This window comes from Apium graveolens, chromosome 11 (genome assembly GCF_009905375.1).
Source record: "Apium graveolens cultivar Ventura chromosome 11, ASM990537v1, whole genome shotgun sequence".
In the NCBI taxonomy this organism is placed as follows: Eukaryota; Viridiplantae; Streptophyta; class Magnoliopsida; order Apiales; family Apiaceae; genus Apium; species Apium graveolens.
The window spans coordinates 62048753-62072764 of record NC_133657.1 but is presented as its reverse complement, the minus strand read 5'-3'; the positions used below and the strand labels follow the sequence as shown (position 1 = coordinate 62072764).

General features: G+C 32.7%; 1 protein-coding gene across 1 annotated transcript; it reads left to right on the top strand.

The window, feature by feature from the left end:
* The first annotated feature begins 19160 nt into the window (after positions 1-19160).
* On the top strand, positions 19161-22232 carry LOC141698192 (signal peptidase complex subunit 3B). The gene is made up of 6 exons (XM_074502840.1): positions 19161-19379; positions 19475-19522; positions 20364-20426; positions 20979-21032; positions 21738-21824; positions 21909-22232. The coding sequence occupies exons 1-6, from the start codon at positions 19254-19256 to the stop codon at positions 22032-22034; spliced, it is 504 nt and encodes a 167-aa protein (XP_074358941.1). The 5' UTR covers positions 19161-19253; the 3' UTR covers positions 22035-22232.
* The last annotated feature ends 1780 nt before the right edge of the window (positions 22233-24012 follow it).

The window sequence follows — 24012 nt, the reverse complement described above, 5'->3', positions numbered from 1 at the left end:
GAAGCATTTTTGAAGGATTTCAGCTTCACTTCATTCTTCTCCAGCCTTTCTCTCAACACTGCTTCAATTTCAATTGCGCACTTTAATTTATTCTTTAAGTATGCAATTTCTTGTTTAGCAGCATCAAGCTCAACCAGCAACAATTCAACCTCTTGTTTTTCACTCTCAAGTTTTTCATTGATCTTTTTCAATCTGCTAACTTCCTCATTTGCAGCAACCATGCTTGTATGAATGTGGAACATTTCTGTGCTCATCTTTTCAACAGTTTCCTTATATTGACTCACATTTAAATCAATTGTGGTGAGAGTTGGTACCTGTGATTTAGATGATGAAGAGTCTCCTTGCTCCAAGGCCATGAGTGCATAGTTTCCAACTTCTTCATCTTCATCATTATCGAATCATCCCAGCACTTGCCCTCAGCAATATAAGCTTTCCCTTGTTGCTTCTTTAGAAGAGCATCATACTTTGATTCCAATTCAAGATAGGCTTTGTCTTTCTTTGCTTTCTTAGGTTTCCTACATTCTGTAGCAAAATGGCCCAACTCATCACAGTTAAAGCATCTTATTTTTTATCTATCAACAGATCCAGTTTTGTAGCAAATTTTGCTATCAGGAGTGTACTTCCCTTTTCCTTTCCAGCTGCTGTCTTTGTTGAAGAACTATCCTTTGCTCTTGAAAAATCTTGGTTTCTTTACTCTAATATTAGAGAATTTTCTATCCAAGTAAGCCATTGATTTGTCTAGCTCATCAAGTTCATCAAGAGTGTAGAACTCATCTTCTTTATCCAATTCCAGTATGACTTGCTCCTCAGTGTCATTGACTCTTTTCTCACTTGTAGAAATTGCTGGAGTTGGGGATCTTTGCTCATCATTAGAAGTCTGGCCATCATTCACAATCAGTGCACTTGAGCCATCCATTACATATCCTTGACCAGCCTTTAATGACTTCTTTTGAATCATTTCAAGTTTATAAGTTTTCAGAACCCCATAGAGCACTTCCAGTGTGATTCTACTCAGATCCCTTCCTTCTCTAATTGCAGAGATCTTTTGTTCCAAATGGTCAAGGAGAGTGAGCAAGAACTTCAAATTCACTTCTTCAACATCATAAAATTTATCATGAAGCTGCAAGTCATTTATCAGCTTATTAAACCTTTCAAACACATAGGTAATACCCTCCTTTGGTTTAGCCATAAAACCCTCATACTGAGAAATTAATATCCTTCTTTGATTTGACCTAACCTCCTCAGTTCCTTCACAAAGTATTTCAATCTTTTCCCAGAGCTGTTTAGCAGTGTCACAGTTGACAATGTTATTATACATTACATTGTCAAGTGACTCAATAAGTATCAGTTGCAAAGCACTGTCTAGGGAAACTTTCTCTCTTTCAGGTTCAGTATACTCAGAAGGATCCTTGGGAGCATAATGAGCTGGAATAACCATATCTCCATCTGTGGTTTCCTCAACTCTAACTACAGGAGTGAAGGGCCCATTCTCGAGGATACCAATGTAACGATGATTGGCCATTCTTATAAACATCAACATTTTCTTTTTACATAAAGTGTAATTGGCCTTATCAAAGGGAGGAATCTTGATACTACTGATTTTCTGTGTATTCATTTTTCCAAGATCTAATCTGTTTACTTTCAGATTTTGCTCTGATACCACTTGTTAGGTATGAATACAACACAGAGGGGGGGGTGAATGTGTTTTGGCTTAAATGTATGATTTTCGATCGACTTAGGCTTTAGCAGTTGGTTGTTGTTAATGATTTAGTAGAATGGATGTTAAACATAAATAGTTGTGCAAATATGTAAAACAAAGATCTTCAAAACTCACTTAATTTTATATTAAAAATCAAGCAGTGTTTTGCTACAAAATCTCTAAGTTCTTGTTTTAGAACTTAGCTTCTTTCTTGAGAGAGAGAACACACACTTTTTCTAATCTGATTGTTCTTCTTAACTTAACTAGAGGACCAGTGTTAACTTTATAACTCAGTTAACTGCTGGTTTACACAGTGGATAATAAACATGCTATTAGCTTTTCTAAACTGTCACTTGTCATTTCTATTTATAGAAAAGCAAATCTTCCATTTCTGGCTTAGCATATCTTTAGCATCCCGTGATTACTTTAATCTTCTCTGTCAGTTAATCTTTTTTGTTGATCTTGCATATCTCTCAAGCTGCTTTTTGTAGACTTGTCAATCCAGCTGTGTGAATTGTTTGTTGATTTGCAACCTTGGATATTGAACTGTTCTGCAATTCCGTACTTAGAGAAATTTCTTCACTTCGAGATCTCCAGTTAAGCTGTAGAGAACTCGACATCTCGATAGGCATGTTGGCTTGTCGATATCTCTGAAACTTCATTGTTGCCTAGACTTATCGACAACTCTGAGTTCTCTAGTGAAATATTGGTTTATCGATAACTCAGAGTTCTCTAATGGACTTTGGCTTATCGATAACTCAGAGTTCTCTAATGAATGTATACTTGTCGATATCTCTGAGTTCTCGACAGACAATTTCTGAGTTCTCTACACCCGGTGGATGTTGCTTATCCGTCGAGTAGTGATGGTTTATCCGTCGAGTAGACATTCCTCATCCGTCGAGTAGATATTGCTCATCCGTCAGGTAGATGTTACTCATCCGTCGGTACTCTCTGGAGTTTAAATGACTTCTCGATAAGTCATTCTGGAGTTCTCGAATGATTTCTCTATAATACTAATTCTGTGACTTGTAGAGATCTTGACTTAGAATGTTTTACACCAAACAGATTTATTCAACTCCAAGCTTCTTCATAATTCTTCTGAGGCATGATCTTCTTGATCTTCTTCCAGATAGAATTCTTAGGCTTGACACTGTTTAGAGAAAAATGCTCCAGTCTGCTCCATTTACATTTTATAGACATTAAGTGTTACAAGTATGAATTACAGATTAAGGTTACAATACAACTAATCTTAGGGTTGTCAGTATGACTTAGTCTTGTTATGATACAGGCATGTCTTGCACAACAATCTCCCCCAATTTGTGAGAAGATTGCTTATCACAAATTCATGTCTGTTAACAAGACTAACCCCAAGTTAAAGAATGAAAATAAAATGATACAAAAGCTGATACAACACTTGTACATTGGACAGTTTACAATAATTAAGTAAAGACTGAGCTGTCTGATTCTTTCTCAATTATGTTCTTAATTTGCACAAGTATTTCCAATTCTTCTAGGATGGGGGTGTCAGCTAGAGCCTCTATTAGTTTCAGCAAATATGGCTTAGGATATCTAGCTAACATCCCTATCCTGTAACTTGACAAAGAACCAGCTTTTATATTCAGAAATCTTCCATCCTTTGATATTCTGCTCTTGCCTGATGTTGATGATATTATTACCTCCAGTAATCTTTGACATTCTTCTGAGGCATAATTCTTTGACATCATCTGTTATATATTACAAACTACATGCTTGATAAGCCTCACTTATCTAAAAAATGATTGAAATCAGGTACTCCTTTGAGATCTAGAGTAATTAATATGAAAGGGAAGATCCAAGTGCATTGCTGGTATTAAGTTATATGCATTAGAAAAGCAAATTCATTTTTCCTGGTGACTTTTTACATTCTCTGATTACTGGAGAAATATTCTGATAACAACATAAATTCTGATGGCAGTTGTAACTCATTTACACCGAGAAGCCCTTGTCAAAAGAATTTCAAAGATGCATAAAATTAGCACAAACAGTTGAGGTGGATTCTTGCATAACTTTATTCTACAGTAGACTTCACAATTCAAGACAGATTTTAAGCATTTTTCTTAGTTATGCCTTATTTCTAAGATATACTGAAGTTTATTAGACTTTAGTCTTTATCTGATCATTTGCACATTCACACACTATCACTCCATATGAATGATGAAAATTACTGTGGTGATTAAGTTGTTTCTGATAAACAGTTAAGTATTATTTGCATAAATTCTGAGGACAAGTTCTGATTATGTTCTGATGATTAAACTCTGAAGACACCAGTCAGTATTTGTGTAAAGAAACATAGAAACAGTCATTCACTTTTTGAGTACAGAAGCCATGTTCTGAAGACCGTTAAATTCTGATAATAGTCAAGTTCTGATACAAATCCTGATGCTTACGTGTCACATTTTAATTGGTTGATTTATTATTAGTTTTTACTGTAACGGTCATTTTTTCAGAAAATAATTAAGTGAGATAAAAACAGTAATAATCATTTGATTAATGGGTTGCGTGTTAGTTTTTACATATGCATGTGTGCAATAATTACTACACATTTCCCATGCCCACTAATTACTGCCTTGACTATTTACTGCATGACAGTTGTAACTATGTCGGTTTTACTTCCAAAAAGAGCCGTTGAGTGGTAAGAGTATAAATATTAGAGATAAAAGATTATACAAATCTTTTACCTTCTCTAATTTCTTTTACTCTCTCTTTTTCTCTCTATATTTTGACGGACTTTCTTACAGGAATTTTATCAAACACTTTCTACACACACATTATTTCACTTAATTTCTCAGAGAAATGGCACCAAAGGACGTTATCTTTAATGGAGCCAAGTTCGTCCCCAACAACTATATGGCTATTCTCAGCAAAGACGATGCTCCTTCAGATCTTCACTTCATTCAAGATTTTTTTGCTCGCAGTGAGATTGGGTATGCTTTGACCCAACCACAAGCACTCTCAGGAACACAAATACTGGAGTTTTGGAGGTCTGGAGTCTATGATAATGGTGGGGAAGATGGGTCTTCAAGCATCATTTTCACAACTGGGGAAGATGAGCACCTGGTTACCCTGTCTACTGTTCGACAAGCTCTGCATTTGCCAGAAAATTGTACTTTCAATGCTCAGATTGGGGATACACTTCTACAGAGCATGATGGCCAATCTTGGCTATGAGAAAAGTCTGTCCAAGCTGGGACAACTGAAGAGGCCCTACATCAGAAGGGAGTGGAGCTTCTTTTTCGATTGCATCACCAGAGCCTTTGCCAATAAATGCTCCAATTTTGATGTTATTCCAATTATGAGTTAGCAAATAGGGTATGCACTTCTTAATCAAACTCATTTTGATTATGCTATTGATATTTTGGGTTTTATTGGGGATAGTATGAAAGAGGACCCAAATACTGTTTACTTTGCTAGGTTCTATCAGCTTATTTACAGTTTTTGTTGTTCTGATAAGCCCCAAGTCTTTAGTGACTTGATTCAACCTTTTAAACTTCATAAAAGGGCCTTCACAGACTTGTTATCTGCTGATAATAAGAAAGACATATTAAGACCTCTTCAAATTCCTCAATCTATAAAACAGTTCTTAGTAAACTCTGACCCCAACACATACACAGCCAAATTTCCTGATGTTGCGCCCTCTCAACCACTACAATCCACTTCTGGTGTCTCTCATCACATACGAGTTATCAGCATTTCCAACCCAAAACCTAAACCAGCTACCAAGGTTTCCACACCTAAATCCTCAAGAGTGCAAACTGTTCCTAAATCTCCACCAAGGAGAAGAAGAAAGTTGATTCTGAGATATGAATCTGATGAGGATGAACAAGTCCAGGTTCCTGCATCAGAACCTGTGACAATAGAAGCTGAAGAGTCAACTCTTCAGAAGGAGAAAGCAGTTGAAGCTTCTGGCATTCAGAAAAGAAAGAGGTCTTCACATTCTGATACAGATCATGTCACCCCTCCATCTAGAAAATCAAAATCAAGGAAGACTAGAGCAGATGTGTATCTTGCACAAATTCAATCAGAATATGTTGAAGATGCTGAGGAAGGGGATCAGGAATCTCTGATCTCATTAGAACCTATAGTGATTGAAGCCCTGCCAGCACCTAAAGAAGTTCTGATTCAGGAATCTGAAATTCCTGAAGTCCACAGATCAGAACCTGTATAAGAATATGTGATTTCTCCACCTCACTCTCCATTCAAAGAAACTGCCTCAGTTGAAGATTCAGAGTTAAGTCCTGAAATTGACATTCACGGGTTGAATATACCAACTGTTTTGTATCTAGAAGCACCACCAGCAAAAGAGTCAACTCCACCTGTTTCTCCAATACTAAATGCTGAAATTCCTACTACACCAATTCTGGATTTGGAACCTGAAGATCAGAATTTGGAAATAGATGAAGTTGCTCCAGAATCTCCTTCAGTTACACACACTCTGGTGTTATCAGAAGATGATGAGATTTTATCAAGTTCTGGAGACAGTGCTCCAGCAAGTGCTCCAGTAAATGCTCCAATTCTTGGCAAGGAGGCACTGTTTAAATTTGATGAAGAAGATGCTCCTGTTCCTTGGGAGGACACTCACAGAGGAGTTGAATGGACAAAGAAGTGGAATAAACCCGACTTCATTTCCAGCCCAACTGTTCTGACAGATCATGTTGCAAAAGCTGATGAGTTGCTGATAAATTCTGACTTCAAACCACAACTTAAAGTCACTGCTCTCAGTACTAAAACTCTTCAAGGTCTACACTCCAAGACTCATGCAAAGGTTGATAAACTTCAGGAAACAGCTGATAAGCTAGACATGGTGCTCAAACTAGACAAGAAGAGGTTAATAAGACCAATTTAAAAAAAAGTGGATTCTATTGAGCTTGTTCAAACCCAGCAGCAGGCCCAACTGGATGAGGTATTACAAAATCAAGCTGCTCAATAGACTCAGTTAAATGAGATCCAATCTTCAGTGGAACTCCTTCTTTCTCTACTCCTGACAGATGATGCCAAAAAGGGGGAGAAGGTAGTTAAGTCCAAATGCTCACCAAGCCAAACACTGAAGAAAAAGGATAATCATGGAGATGACCAGGGATACTCTGAAAAGAGTAGAGGTCAAAGTCAAGGGAAGCAGCTGAGCAGAATTCCCACTCAACAGACAAGTTCTTATAGATCTGCTATGCAAGGGAGGAATAAGGAAGGAAAGAAGCCAACATATCAGGATGTTCCTTTGTTGATCACAAATGCTGATACTTCAAATACTGATGATCAAGTTCTGACAACTACTTCTGATGTGATAGTCCAAGCTGGAAGCCAAGAGTCATAGAAGTTTTTGCAGACTTTAAAATTCAAAGGAAAGAAAGCAACATTTTTCTACAAAGATCCTAAAATTCAATCTATTGATGAAGAATTGGCCAAAAGACTATTCCTTAAGGATAATCCAGGAGTGCATTTAGAGGAATTAAGAGAAGAAGAAGCTAAATTTGCTGCTGAGAAGAGCAAACTCAAGTCAAAAGCTTCTGATGCTAAAAAGCCACCAAGGCCAAAAGAAAAGGGGATTGTGATAAGAGAAAGATCTGCCACAGAGATTCCTAGATCAAGGACTAGATCTCAAACTACTACTGATCCCAAAGACAAGGGAAAAGGAAAAGTTGGGGAGACAGTCAAGAAACAGAAGATGAAGATTCCTCAAATTCTGATAGATCATGTGTGCAAGATGGTTCAAGTCTTTGATGATACTGCTGCTGAAGATGAAACAGTTGAAACTCTGAAGAGAAAGAGGATGACAGAAGAATCTAAGACAACCTCTGACATAGCTCAAGTTGTTCAGAGTGAAGATATTTCAGAACAACAAGCTACAAATGAAACTGCAAATCCTGACCAATTCATCAAGACATCAACTTCTGACACTGCTCAAGTTGACATAGACAGCTTAACACTTGATCAGAAAATTATAATATTAGCCTCAATATGACACACATTAAGATCCTATATAATAAGTAATAAGTTTAAAAGAGTTCTTAATAAAAAATTTGGTCATGTACCAACACAACAATGGATTTATCTCATATGTCATTTTTAATTCTAATTTATTTCGGCCAAGGTTAAGTTTTTCTTTCGATTTAATATCTAATTCATATCGAAGTCGAAATATTCCAATTGATATCAATTCAAATTCTAATTCATTCATAGCTATATTATTCAAATTGATTAGGGTTGATGATGTCATGTATAAACTTTGCATCTTTATTGGACCCTAGTGGTTCTATTATTAAGACCATTAAATTTACCAAACAGTTTTGGAGTAAAGAAAACGATCTTGCTTATTTCTTATTTCTTGAATTACAGTTTATATTGTTGAAGTGCCATAGCACTTTATTATACATATTGTTCAGTTAACTTAGGCAAGTATCCACGTTCCTTACTTGTAGACTTAGAATGTAGTGCTGCAAATTATGTAGCAATGTAAACATTGATGTAAAATTTCGATTTCTTTAGGACCTATTAATTTTTATTAATTAAAAATAAAATAATTTTTATTATATTACTTATTTAGTTTAATTTTACTTTAAATTATAACATGGATATTATAATATATATTATATAGATATTTATAAGATATATATATATATTCTAAATATATGCTATTAAAATATACTTTTCATTCGGGTTAAAATAAATTTTATATTCTTATTCGACGTTAAAATAAAATTGAAATAAATTAAATAAAATTAGTTGGATTTGATTGATATAATGTGCCTTCGTCTAAGATAAAATGATAAATATTATTGATTCGGCTATAAAAAATTACATTATTAAACTAGCTTAAAATAAAATAATACATACTATTGATTCAGGAAAAAATAAATATTATACAATTGATTTAAACTAAAAAAATAAAAAATAAAGATTATAAGAAAAGTCATCCTTGACAAAAAATACTAAATAAAATTAAAATCAAAATATAATTAGACTAACTAAAACAAATCATATACACACAATAATGTAATCTATTGATGCGGATAAAATAAAATTTATATCAGCATATTTTGTATACTATTATCTTACTAAAATTTAAATTATAAGTAAATATTTATTATTTTTTCTAAATAGAGATATAAATATCAATAACTATAATTTTCAATTAATAATATTGTTCTTTTTATATAGCTCTTTTAACTTAGTAATAATTATATAAATTATGTAGTTTAGTAGTACCGATGTCATTACACAATATTTTATTGTGTTATATGATAATTAATATGGAAAAATTAAATGTATTTTTTGTTTAGAAATAAAATAAGATGGTCATATTTTCGTTAAACGTCTGAATAATATATATTTTTTTAAAATCTTTAATAAATTCCATTTAAGTACAAAATATTTGTACATTTAATTGTTTATTATTATAATTTCATAATATATCGAATAAAATGGGATGCTAAATTTTACTTATTCTTATAATTTCACGTAAATAATACTCTATGTGATTAGTAGGTAATGAATAGGTGGATAGCAATTTCACACTGAAAATCATTAATATTCAAACCATAAATTTTATTATGTCATTATATGATTAATGCTAATTATAATAATTCCAAAAATATAAGTATATATCTAAAGTTATCCAATTTTAATGTGTTTTTATGTTATATTTTTACTTTTATTGAATAAATATATTTGCTTTCATATTTTAATATCAAAATTACTTTAAAGTTTCATGAATATATTTGTGTCAATCTTTTAATAAATAAAGTTAATAAACAATGATATAATAAGTTATAGGAAAAATCATAATTAGAACTTTTTATATGTAAAATGAAAATTTATAAACTTTGTAAATTTTCAAATTTACATCGGAGTTCAAATTTTAAATCACCCAAACTACTAACTAAATTCAAAAATACTTATGGAAAACAATATCCTGACAAAAAGATGGAACAGTTTGTATCAATAAATTTGTTAACAATTCTATAAAAAATCATATGTGTTCTCCTCTGCACTGTTTGCACAATGGTTGGAACTTGGAATTCTATTTTGAAAGAATATTTTTCTGGGATCCTTAACATATGGTTAAGTTCTTTCTAAAGCACCGCTTCCATATGTTAGATATATTTGTGATGTCATGTATAATCTGATTTGTTTAGTTTCAGAACTTATTATTAGAACTTAACTGGAAATTAGAACTTACCGAAGACAGGAAGTTATCAGAACTTAAGGCGTCAGAACTTATATCAGGACTTAAGTGCGGGTACACTTCATATAAGGAAAGCAGCTGATTTACAGGAGATGATCTGGATTAAACAAGTAAAGATATGCATGAAGAATTGGACAACTATAGGACGACATTAGATAATCTCTGATTGATGTATTCTAGGAAACAGAATCATTATCATATCAATTAGGAGATATCTTGTAATTGTGTAGTATATAAACACATATTAGGGTTTACACTATAAGTGTTATCATTCTCGAGAATATTATTTATTGTAACCCTAGCAGCTCTTAGTGATATCATATATCACTGAGAGAGTAGATTAAATCTACTGTAACAGAGTTTGATATATTGAATAAACTTGTTTTTTTGTTACATACTTGTGTTCATAATCGAATTGATTGTAGATACTATATTCAACCCCCTTCTATAGTATCATTGAGGCCTAACACTATAAGTAATTTAACCTCACCTAGTCTGACGTGCAAGGCAAGAACAACAACATGATAGGGAGGTTATGGGGGTAAATATTACCTAAGAAAGATGGGAACCAAGACAACTTTTCAATAATGGCTCATGTCTTATAATTTGGGGCTATTAACTCAAGCATGGAAAAACTTTTGAAACAGCAAAAATCACAAATTAAATGTATAATTAAATATACAACCTTGTTTACTTATTAGGATCAAGCATACCAGTATGAACATTTTCTTATAAAAATGGCCAAACATGAAGTACTTGCAGCAAAAATAACATTATGGTTAGTTGGCTGGAAAGGGGTAAAAGGAAATAAAGTACCTAGAAAGTTAGATGCATAAAAAAAATGTCCAGGACATAAATACAGAAGATAAGAATGAAGAGGAGATAAGGTGCAAACAAAAACTGATGAACTTTCAATATATATCATCAATGTGAGAAACAATGAGAATTAATATGAGAATTAATAGGTAACCTTGAAATGTAATCAGTATGAAAATGAAAAGTTTACATAATTGTAAACGATATTATCTGATTATTCTCAATCCACCACATTATATTCAGACCAACAAAATGCAAAAAAGAGTTATACTTGTATATACTTTAGAAAAATTAAGTATGCATGATAAGTATGATAATTTAGAACTTTTACCGACTATAATTACTAAATACTAAATGCTTATATCACACACCAGGGCTTCCATAATATTAACTAACCACCTATTAATAAAATACACCACACCAAATTTCAGAAAGTATAGTTAGGAACTACTAATATTGCTAAACAAAAAAAAATGCATTAGATGGTGGAAAGATGTGATTATAGGAATAATTTGCATAATTAGAGGAATAAATTTGAATAATAGCAGTATGACTTTATAATATTCAGATTCAAGCCTTTGGAGATTGTAAAATTGATCATGCATTCCTGCAGAAACCACAGATTGTAAACCAAGATTAGCATCTATGGAACCCAGATTAGAAACACTTGTGCGCCAAATAACACCAAGGATGCCAGATGACTGCTTGGTTTATCAATTTATCTAGTAGTCCAACTCTGTCATATACTGCGGAGGTGCACAGTTGGCTTTAATCTCCATCATTTTCTTCACATTCTGCATCACCAATATATTTAAGAAAAATCATAAATTTCTTTAAGAAAACTTTGATTTGTATGTATGTATAGGACATGACACCTAATGTTCTAAAAATATTTTATGTTCACAATTTTTGTGTCAAACACTCCAATGGGTACACTGACACAAACAAAAAATGAAAAATAATGTAATACCTTAATCAACTACTTCCATCGCCTTTCATCTATCCTACTCCTGAGAATTATCAAAATTCTCCTCGCTGACTTAAAAGAATAGTCTCACATAACCACGTAAATTTTAAATTCAAGATCCAAACACAAATTTATACGCACATACAAATATATATATATACACACATACAAACTTTTATTCATACAAGATGAAAAAAACATCAGTTAAAAATCAACTTATATTCACAAAACAACATCATTTAAAAATCAAAATACTATAGTAAATCAAAAAAAAAAGGTAGAGAAAATATCATATCACAAACCTGAACTATAAATTTTGAAGTAATGGGTGTACGATCGATTATCCCTTCATCATACACAAACATTTAAAATTAAACAAATTAAACAAATCACGTATACATATGTAAATATATATATATATATATTAAAGTAGACGGCGAAAATTGAGATAAAATAAAGATGAAAGGAGAAGGAGAAAAAAGAAGAAGAAGAAATTAATTGATAGTGTGTATCGCCATTCTTGAGAGATATGTGAGAATTAGTTGCAATTTTGAATTTTGAAAATTGATTGATAGTGTGTATCGCCATTACCTAGTGACCAATTTTTTTAGAAACACATTCCAGAGTTTTATTAAATGATAATAATATTTAGAAAATAAAATAAATCACTATGTGGTTACACTAACCACACCTTACCGTTGAAAGGAAAGAAGAAAATTACAGTTTGTATCCACGCCAATTTTTAGCTACTAACATTTAAGATCTTGACAATATGCATCTATATTATCTTATTTAGTATAATTTGCAACATTTAAAGATTTTTCTATCGAAGATATAAGTGACTTCTCTAAATTTTGTTCACACGAAGGGATTACCCACTGAAACTCTTAGATATGAGGCTGTTAAATGAGTAGCTTATGCTTCAGATAAATAAGCATAATGATTGGCTGGTGAACTCATACTGGCGTAATTGTACAATGGCCTTGTGACCTGTTACAGGATACTACGTATGAGAAGGAAGCATCACCAATATAAGCACTGCATGGAAAGATCATACCATCACATGTATGCACTTGTCAAACGGCGTGCCTTGGCTGGAGGCGCGAAACCTACATTGTTGGTATTTGTTAGTAGGTTGTGCTGATGTACATTTCTTCCCTGTCTTCACTTTTCCAAACTGCTGAGGGTACTTCTTTAATGTTTCAGAATAAATTTAGCCTTTAGTATAAACACTTCAATGCACTCGATAACAATTCATATTGCTCTGTACTAACATAGAAAAGAAAAATTAAATACCTCCAGCAGAAAATGTCTTCTTCAAAATATTGAGATTATTATTACCCTTAGAAAATGATGAGCAATTCTTGGTTATTTAATTGTAAGGATCGTAAATTCCTTTCTATTCAGAGGCATGTCCGACATTTTTTGAAGTCATAATTGTGACTAACCTTGTCACTTTAAATCTGTAGTAAGATAATAAAATCAATATGAAGATACAAATATTTAACAATACAATCTTTATATGTAATCATGTAGGCTGGCCATTTTTGGGAAGAAGGAGACAATGGACCTAGCGCTATTCGTCTCGGATTTTACAACAAAGGAGAGACAAAGGTTGAGCCAGAATTCGGAGACACTGTAAATACAATGTGTATCGTACATGAGATGAAGCCATCCCTGATTTGTCCATTGAGTATCACTTTATCAAATCAATACAAACAAAAAATTACAATGCTTTTACTTTGCCGCTAAGTGGAAAATCGCATAATATTATAGTCAATGAAAAAATGGACAATGATCATAAAGATAAGGCAGGGATGTAGTAGTTTCCATGTTTATGGGAGATAAGAGAGTTATTTTCGGAAGTTAACGAATTCCAGTTCGAAAACTTGAGAAGAACATAGTGCTACTTACACATATGGGTCAAACTCGGTTGAATTGGATAATCCTGGCATGGGTAAAAACTCTAGAAAATCTAAACAATTTACATGAGGTGAGGAAATCTATTACCTCTGAAAGCCTCACCGGTCTCTAGAAATTTTTCCTGCATAAACTAAATTTAGTTTATAGTAATAATAATTAACTTAAATAAACAATCAAGGAGCATCTCTCATTAAAAGGAAAACACAATAATACTTAGTGCAACATTGAAAAGAAGAAACAAACCTGAAATAGTACTGCAAATGATCCTTACCCAAAAACTTGTTCGGCCATATAGCTCATTATTTGGATTACCGCATTAAACAAATTTACATCATAACCCAATAAATATAAGTTGGCTTGGTACCCAATAACTTATTATTTTTTTAGAAGATCCAAAGCGTGATATTAAAAGATCAGATAATCTTAGACAAATTCTATCACCGATTTCTAAAGATGTCGATTTCCTGTATTGATGACAGTAACATAGTAAAGACTCCCTGCTTGAAGTCACTTGTGGAACCATGTTTCTAGATTTTTAGGCAAACAGAACATTATATCAAAAGTCTCATAATGTAATATGATAAATTATTTTATGATGACCTGAATATACCCAGGAAAAGGCTACTTGACAATGTAGCTTAACACAAAATATAAAACACTCTCTAAAAAATTGCAAGAAAGAAAAACAGTGCTCAAGTGTAATGAAACAATTATTCAGACATTTTAGAAAATTTACCATTGTCAAATACAATAAAGAGCAACTTGTCTTAATACCCTGCTTTGAGATCATTAACCATATCATATAACATAACTACATTATCTCAAAAGTCAAAAGTAGATAGATTTAATCCTTATAATAAATTCATGTATTAAAAAATTGGGCCAAGTTAACAAAGTTTGTAGTAGAAAATATTAAATGAAAGATATGATTGCAAGAGTAGCTTGAATCTTTATATTGCCATGTTGTGAAGAACCTTAAAGTATACCTGGATCTCTAGAGTATGGTCTTCTCAAAGGAAGAGTCACAGGGTAATTGGTATAGTAATCCTATACAGGTATGGAGAGAAAGCCAATGAGCAAGGAACATTATTAACTCCAAAAGAAATTATGTATCTAGCACACTGCTATTGTTGTACCTACCCATGGTTCCTTGTATTCTGTCATCTCTCTCCCACCTGAAGCGACACCTTCACATGAGGAAACACTTTCTTATTCAAATTCACCAATCATTTTAACGCGGCTGAATGAGAGCCAATAAAAAAGTTGAATTGTCTCCATTAGCTCGAGTCGCTTGACCATTTTTTAAAGCACTGTATGATGTCATAAAAGATTCACCGTCTCTTCCGAAGGCAACCTGAGCTAGTTTGGTTGCATGAATGAAACAAATGAGTTTTAATACATCAATTTGTGGTAAAAAATAAATACCTGGATCATACTAAAAGGACGAAATCGTTAAGAAAAATTACGGGTGTGAATTATTAATGCAATCTAAATGCCTGCCCCAAAAGGAATTTTTCTTTTTCTCATACTTAATATACTCAATAAAAAACCATTCACCGAACATGTATGAGATTCTAAACATTATATCAAATTAAAAGTAAATATTACTTGCAGATAAGTCATCTCAAAATAAATTATTTAAAAAGGCACTTACATTTTTATTCAGCCTTATGTGTTACCCTCATGGACGCTTCCTAAAATTGAGATATAGTTACATAAATTCTGCTATCAAAATATTGAAGTATAAATAAAAACAGGAGTAAAACTATCAACATAATCAGAATTACATTGAAGCGTTGCATCAGTCCTTCTGCATTACCACATTATCTCGAAAGTCAAAAGTTGATAGATTAACATAAAAACATCATCTACAATCATCTATTTTCTCAATCCTTAATCTAATACTCAGCTCTACAAATCCAGCCTTTCATCGAAAAAACTCAAAAACTACTCAACACTACACATTTCACAATCACAAACAAAGACCCACATCAAAAAGCATGAAACCAACATCCACAATCACAAATTGCAGTACCGCAACAATCCAATTACAAATTCACCAATCAAACAAAATTAACAAACATCAAGAACTCAATTACAACAAAAACTAAAAAATAAAAGATAACATCATCCTTTGATCATTTATAATCTTTTAGTTGCTGTGGATAAATGTTTTCACTTATGTTTGAACTTTTATTTTGGTGAGAATTGTTGATTTCAGGAACTGTATCATTAACATCGTCCTTTGATCATTTAGAATGCTTTGGATTGTAAATATGCAATGAATTTTTGTGCAAGTAGAGTTTTAATATTCCCTGAACTTCTAAAGAAAATAAGAACTTCAATTTTATTAATTACAAATAACATAATGGAGGTGTAGTAAAGCAGGGTAAAAAGATTGACTACCGATGATTGGAGAAACATTTTCTTTATTTCTCAGCAGAATTATGTTAATACTGTTGGGCTTGCTGAGCACGCCTTAACTCTACATTAGTATGATATTGTCCGCTTTGGGCCGAGCCCTCACGGTTTTGGTTTTGGGCACCTCCCAAAAGGCCTCATACTAATTGGAGTTGTCTGGCTGCTTATATTCTAGCAAACTGCCCCTCCCACAATCGATGTGGGACAACTCCTCCCACAAACGATGTGGGACAACTCCTAACAATCTCCCCCTTCACACATCGGGCCCGACATATGTCGATTCTGCCTCCTGATTGTGTGATCTGGCTCCCCCTTGACCCATACTGGAAGTCCATCTGGCTATCTGCTCCCACTAGGCCCAAATTGGAAGATCCACCTGCCTTTTATTTGAGCCCATTCTGGGGCAAGCCCATCTGCCTCTTCCTAGGTCCATCTGGAGCCCACGTGAGATTGTTATGGACCGTCTCAACCTGAAGCTCTGATACCACTTGTTGGGCTTGCTGAGCACGCCTTAACTCCACATTAGTATGATATTGTCTGCTTTGGGCCGAGCCCTCACGGTTTTGGTTTTGGGCACCTCCCAAATGGCCTCATACTAATTGGAGTTGTCTGGCTGCTTATATTCTAGCAAACTGCCCCTCCCACAATCGATGCGGGACAACTCCTCCCACAAACGATGTGGGACAACTCCTAACAAATACTTGATCCACAGCCTCGACGCCTAACACTTGTTTTCTCAGAATTGGATTGCGGGTAGTTAAATTTACATTGAGGGTATATAACTAGTGCACTTCTTATATGCCAAAATACAATAATAATTATTGAGTACAAAATCATTAGTATGAGATGTTTGTGATGCTATTAATATAACAGTTATATAACCGAATTCTAAATTTATATTTACTATTAGTAAACCTTCGTATAAAATAGAATTAATCATGTGTCATGGAAGGCCTAAAATAAGTTTCGAATAAATTTGTTATGGTAAAAAAACTAACCAGAATCAACCACATTTGTGTTGGGTGATGAAGATGATCAATAAAGTCAGATTTGGATAATAACCTAGGCATTCAAAGAGAAAAAAACATTATCAGCACTATACATATATATACAACCTTTGAAATCAGGTCAAATATCATCCGTAAACATCGAAGATTAAAATAAAAAAGTCATAAATTAACACTTACATACATAAATGGGCGATATTGCAGCAAATGAAGTCACATCTTCACCAGTAGCTGCTGCTTCATCGGCGAGAATCAGATTTTTACCTTCCCCAATCTGCAATTCAGAAGGCCTAGAACTACGGTATACGTGAGTGTCAACAGAATAGCTCACCAATGGTCAAATTACATAATTCAGATTCATCGGCGAGAATCAGATTTTTACCTTCCCCAATCTGCAATTCAGAAGGCCTAGAACTACGGTATACGTGAGTGTCAACAGAATAGCTCACCAATGGTCAAATTACATAATTTAAGTGCACGACTATGAAATAGTAACCTACAACTATTTATTGATATTGAAAATAAATAAAAAGATTCAAACTCGACAAACACACGATGAAATTAAATAGTTATACATACATGGCTTAAATATTTTGAAAACATGGTGAGATTCATCCCCAGCGTCTGCACAAATCCAAACCAATACGGAGAATAACAAAATCAGAAAGAAATACTTCAAGTTCCACAATTACAAAAAATTAGAAAAACCGAATTAAACAACAAAAGTATAACATTCTGCAAAAAAATAACAAATAAATCAAAACAAAGTTGTTTGGAACTAACATCAAACAATTGTAGTGTAAAATGCGATACAAAAACATATCCAAGAAATTATTGTTAAAACTTAGCCATACTTTTAAATCAATCAATCAAATACGGTGTTACCCCTTTTCCATGAGAGGTCTACATATTCGTAATACACAAAAGGAACTATACCGGTAAAGTGGGGAATATCAGAACTTTCAATCGCCTAAAATGTCGATGGGTAATTTGAGTCTTGATAATCATCTGAAATTGTAGTATACTGTATATATGGATTATGGATAATAAATTAATAAGAAGACGCTTATAAAAAATCACTCAAACATGTAAAAAATAGAATATAAAACATTATGAGATTCAGTTTTGAAATAAATATAATGATAATCACAAATACAAACACAAACCTAATTACATCTTCGAAACAATAGGTGTAGAATCAATTTTATATTCATCCTGCACAAATCAAATAAATTAAACAAATCATACATAAATTACGTACATATATGTATATATGGGTTGAGTTCTATGAAGTCCACCTTTTTGTCGGAGTCCTCGGAGTCCATCTACGTTCTGCAAATAAAATATCTTGTAAAACGTGTTATTTTGCAAAACATGTTACACAAATAGCATAACTTCAACAAAATCATGCAAATCTCATATATTTACAGTACAATATGTATGTTCTGCAATATGTTCTGCAACATGAACATTTATGTTCTGCAAACTAAACATGTTTTGTAGAATAATATATTTTTGCAATGTTCTACTTGTAAAATGTATGCAATCTACAAGATTTTTAATAGAATAGTGATATTTGTCGAAAAATAATATGTTTTGCAATATTTTAAGCTATATTTTACTCGCAGAACATATATGGACTCCGAAGACTCCAATTAAAAGGTGGACTCCATAGAACTTTACTCATGTATATATATATATTATTATATTAAAGAAGACGATGACGAAATTGAGAGACAAAAAGGGTGAAGAAGGAGAAAGGAGAAAAAGAAATTAATGATAGATATGTGAGATATTGTTTGTTTGAGTTTGTTTGTAACAAAGATTATGATGATTCGAATTCAAAAAAAATTGAACGTATAATTCAGTTGCTACAATCAGAGAATGTATAGATAGATATATTAATGTGAAAGATCCATGAATATGTGTATAATATAAAATTTTATGTGTAAAAAAATAAAATGGGTCATTGATAAATTTATGGGTAAATCTTATATGGGTTATATGGGCAATAATAACTTTTAAGATTATATAGATATAAATATAAATATAGATATAGATATAGATATAGATATAGATAACAAACCGTATACAACATTTATAAACTTGAATATAGGCCCCTTCTTGAGTCAAGAGTCGGGTCATAATAGTCACAGTCTCGCTGAGAGAGAATCGAGAGAGGAGAGAGGAGAGAGGAGAGAGGATGCATTCTTTTGGGTATAGAGCAAATGCTCTACTAACATTTGCAGTTACCATTCTAGCATTCATATGTGCTATTGCTTCTTTCTCTGATAATCTCAACACCCCTACTCCCACTTCTACTGTTCAGGTCCTCCTTTCTTAGATCCACCATTTTTAACCCCTAAATCTTTAATTTTTTTCAATTATGATGCGTGATGAATTTCTTGGGTTTCTTTTTTGTAGGTTTTGAATATCAATCGGTTTCAGAAAAAGCCAGATGGGGATGATGAGGTTACTTTCGCTTTAACTCAATTTATTCAAGATTTTTTTTATGTTGTGTATATTCAATATTCGATTTTTATGTCATTTTTTAATCAGTTGGATATGGGGTTTGTTTATTTTTTTTTATTATGTTTAATTTCTGTAAATTTAGAGGGTTGTGATTATTTTGGGGTTGGGCATATTGTTTCGACTTTCGGGGTTGCTAGGGCTTGGGTTGAACACAATTGTTAATATATTTTACTGGTTTTTGAAGCAATTGATATGGATTTTTTAATTTTATTTTTTTGTGAGGGGTGATGAAGGGGCGAGTGCTGCTTCTGGTTTAGGGAAGGAGATACTAAGACATTGTTGATAAGTTTTTCAAATTAATGATATTGATTCCTTAACATAGATTTTCTAATATTCATTGGTGACCGATCAAGAATGTATGTGTGGCCTTGGCTCATAAATTGTAGGTAGACTCTTATCATATGTTTCTTTGGGAGGAGTGAAATCTATGTGGGTAGATATTTATAATTTGCATATATCCCTCCATTCAATTCATACAAACTTGTACTCTAGCTCGATCCCACATTCTTCATTTTAATCATTTATTCACAAAAAAATATTTGCATTCTGTGGATGTTTATTTTTTCACTTCTTCTTTACATCATTTTCTTTGACCATTTATTTTTTCAACAAATGTTCTTAATATCACTTTCTCATCTTATTCTTTCCAACCCAACGGGGCATTAGGATCGAGAATATATAAATATCACTGTCGTTGTCTTTTGGTATGGAGTTGATTGGAAGGGGTGTATTGTAGCGAAGTATCATATTCTGAATTCGACTCTTGTTTTCTTTGATGCAGGTCAGCATGACATTTAATATATCAGCGAACTTACAATCACTATTTACATGGAATACAAAACAGGTTTGACAATTCTTAAATATCTATCTTTATGGATGCTTTGTTAATCTTGTATTACAACTTTCTGTCCCTTTATATCTGCTGTTGCAGTTTCATGTCCTGTCAAGGTTCAAAGGTTTTTATTTTCCTAATAATTAAACCCAAAAAGCCCATATTATTCTTTAGAATTGTTCAACAAAACAATACTACTCCCTCCATCCCCTTTTACATGTCCATTTTGAAAAAGTACAGAGTACACATTAATTATTATCTTGAAAGTTGAGAATCCAACTAAGTTTTAAAAGAGTCAAACCTTGGAAATATTAAATATAGGGATTATTTTGGAAGACTAGCACTAAAATTGGTTTAGAAGAAGAAATGGACATGTATTAAGGTACAAAAAATATTTTCAAAGTGGACAAAGGGGACGGAGGGAATATATGACATTTAACTACGTAAAACCAAGTGAAAATTGTAGCAGTTGCTATACTAGCTAAGATTACTCTCTGGGGCCTACTCTTTGGTTAGTAAACACGATATATGGCTAACATCTGTTGTCTTAAATATGGTCTGCAGGTTTTTGTATTCTTAGCAGCAGAGTATGAAACCCCGAAAAATTCCCTGAATCAGGTTAAATTTCTTTGCACCATGTTTCTTCTACATTCTGCAACTGCAATTAATTAGTTGATGCATGTTCAATATTTTACTTTAATTTTGCGTTCATTCCCCAATATGCTTCATTAATTTTATTTTAGATGTAGTATTGCCTTACAGAATCTCTAGTTGATGGAATTTGTTTCCTCATGACATGCCAGTGAATAATTTCACTTCAGAACAGCAACTTTAGTCAAACAATCTGGATGGATTTGAAACACTTGGACCTTAGAAAGTCACATGTGGCCTATAGTAGACAGTAGACACTGTTTTTTTTACTGAAATTATACACCGGTATGTTGTGAGGACTGAAACCTACCACCTAGAGATTCCGATGGTGTCTTTAGACACCGTTTCCATTAGGGTAACTATGAAAACGGGTTTTAGCTACTTTTCAGACAGGCCAACATATTAGGTGTGAAAATCATCTGTCATAAGTTGCTTTACAATGAACACTATAATTGATTTGTTTTCCATTTTAACAATCCCTTTGCATGCAATATGCATAGCTCTCTGCTGATTATGAAGGTTTAGACTGTATTCATATCTGCTGTTTTAGTAACTTAATAGCTGAGAATTTTTACACAAGCTTTTATGAAATGTTCCATGTTTTTCTGTATATTTATTAATCTGGACACATCATAAGTTATTGTAGTTGGTATCTTATAAATAATGTGACAGGTATCTCTGTGGGATGGTATAATTCCTTCAAAGGAGCATGCCGAATTCTGGATTCATACAACAAACAAGTACCGGTTCATTGATCAAGCAAGTCTATTGCAATATATCTCTACATATGCCCCCACCCATAACTCTCCTAGATTCCTGCTTATTGTCTGTTGTACTTTGTAGGGAAGCAACCTTCGTGGTAGAAATTTTAACTTGACACTGCATTGGCATGTCATGCCTAAGACTGGAAAAATGTTTGCTGACAAATTAGTGATGACCGGCTATCGTTTACCTCAGGCATATAGATGACGGGAGCTTTTTACGTAGTACTTGTGTGTAACTTTTGAATGCCTTTGTTGAAGTATTCATTGTTAAAGATATACTAGAAGAGAAAAACTGATGTACCATGTTCATGGATGTCACAGAATCATATACTGTGTTCATGAATATTATGAAACCATGTCATTCATTTGATAATTAGTATATCAAACTGTTGGATTCTGGATTGTTTTGGTAGCTATTCGATAGTCCGATTTTTGTTTTACCCTGGTGAGTAGCTGGATGTTTCATGCTTGAGCAGCATTGCTTAATTTTTTAGTAGCATTGCTTGATGTTATATTATATTAGTGATATTACATCTCTCATGTGGTGTGCAACCAAGTAAGGCTGTAGTTTGCACTTACAAGGATTGCCTGCAAACAAAAGTTATATAGTAATAGAAGGATCTGTCGGGACTCGAGATGTTTGTTGCATTGAAGAAGCAACTCCTCAACAAAACACTTGATCCTGTATCCAACTTTGTAAAGTGAAGAGAAACCAGTACAGGAGCCTGCATGCAGCATGTCTAATTCTTTGTACTTGAAAACAAGTGTTAGAACTTAGCAAAAAAAAAACAAGTGTTCTAAAAGTCGATGATTAATCGGATTAATCGATGATTAATTGCTGTTCGGTAGGCAATTGAATTGATTAAACGAAAATTGGGTTAAAAATTATTTTTTTATGTAAATCGGTCAAAAATTTGACGGTAAAAAATCGGTCTTATTGATAAAAAAATTAATATATATATATATATATATTAATTTGTAAAAAAATTAAGAAAAATATTATTTTCGTATACATAATTACTATTTTAAATGGTTATATAATAAACTTTCTTATTTTTTTTTATCTCAAATTGACCTCATTTGATGAGTTAGATATTACGAATTATATTTACTTTAATAATAGTAAATATTTTATATTTATATACATATATATAATAATTATATATGTAGAGTCAAAATAGTAAAATAATTACATATATTATTATATGTAAATAAAAATAATATTAAATTAAATTTGATTAATTACCTGATTAATTATTTCAATTAATCCTCGATTACCCGGTTAATTACTGGACGGTGTTTTCACCAATTAAGTTATATTCCCATTTTTTACAACACTTGCAACTCAGTTTACGAATATGGTGAGGTAAAAAGTATAGAGTAAATTTCAATGTCCTAAAAATAGTTCCCAAAAAATGAGGTGTTGATTTATGATTGGTTGATTGGCTCATCAATGTAATGGACCTCAAGTGTATTAATATGAGTCCTACTAATTAAAACTTGTCATGTGTAATTTGGGAGTTATTTTGGTAGTTATTTTTGTACCTCTAACACTACTCAAAAGTATATGCCTATCGACTATGGTACACAGTTACTTTTAACATTTTCATAACCGGTAAATACATGAAAGTAGAAAAAGCAAAACGTTACATAAATGAATTAACAAATTATTATTATATTTTTTGCCAAATAAATAAATAGTTTTCAATAAATCAATTGTAACATAGTCGGGACAAACCCCCAGTTGTCAATACAATCAGGTTGGAAAACAAATATAATATTAAAAAAAGACTTAATTGCACGAATATGACCTCATTTATAATATTTTTACACGAAAATGGCCAATGTTTAATAATAGGCAGCCGCATGACTCTTCTTTGATATTTTTAACACGGATTGCATTCCGTCAGTTGTATCTAATGGACGTTACATATCCCTAATCTTTTAATTAAACAAATGGCTAAATTGGTAAAAGTTTAATTTGTACTCACATAACACCTCTATTATTATCACATAGGTCATATAATTTCCCTCAAAAGAAATTTCTCAATTCCCCAACCGCGTAGAAAAACCCCTAAATTAAAGGCAGACTGAAACTTGAATCGGAGTAAAAATGATGTGGAGACCAAGGCCCAAGGAAGATGAAAATGCCTTTAAACTCTATCAATGTCCCGTCCCGAATA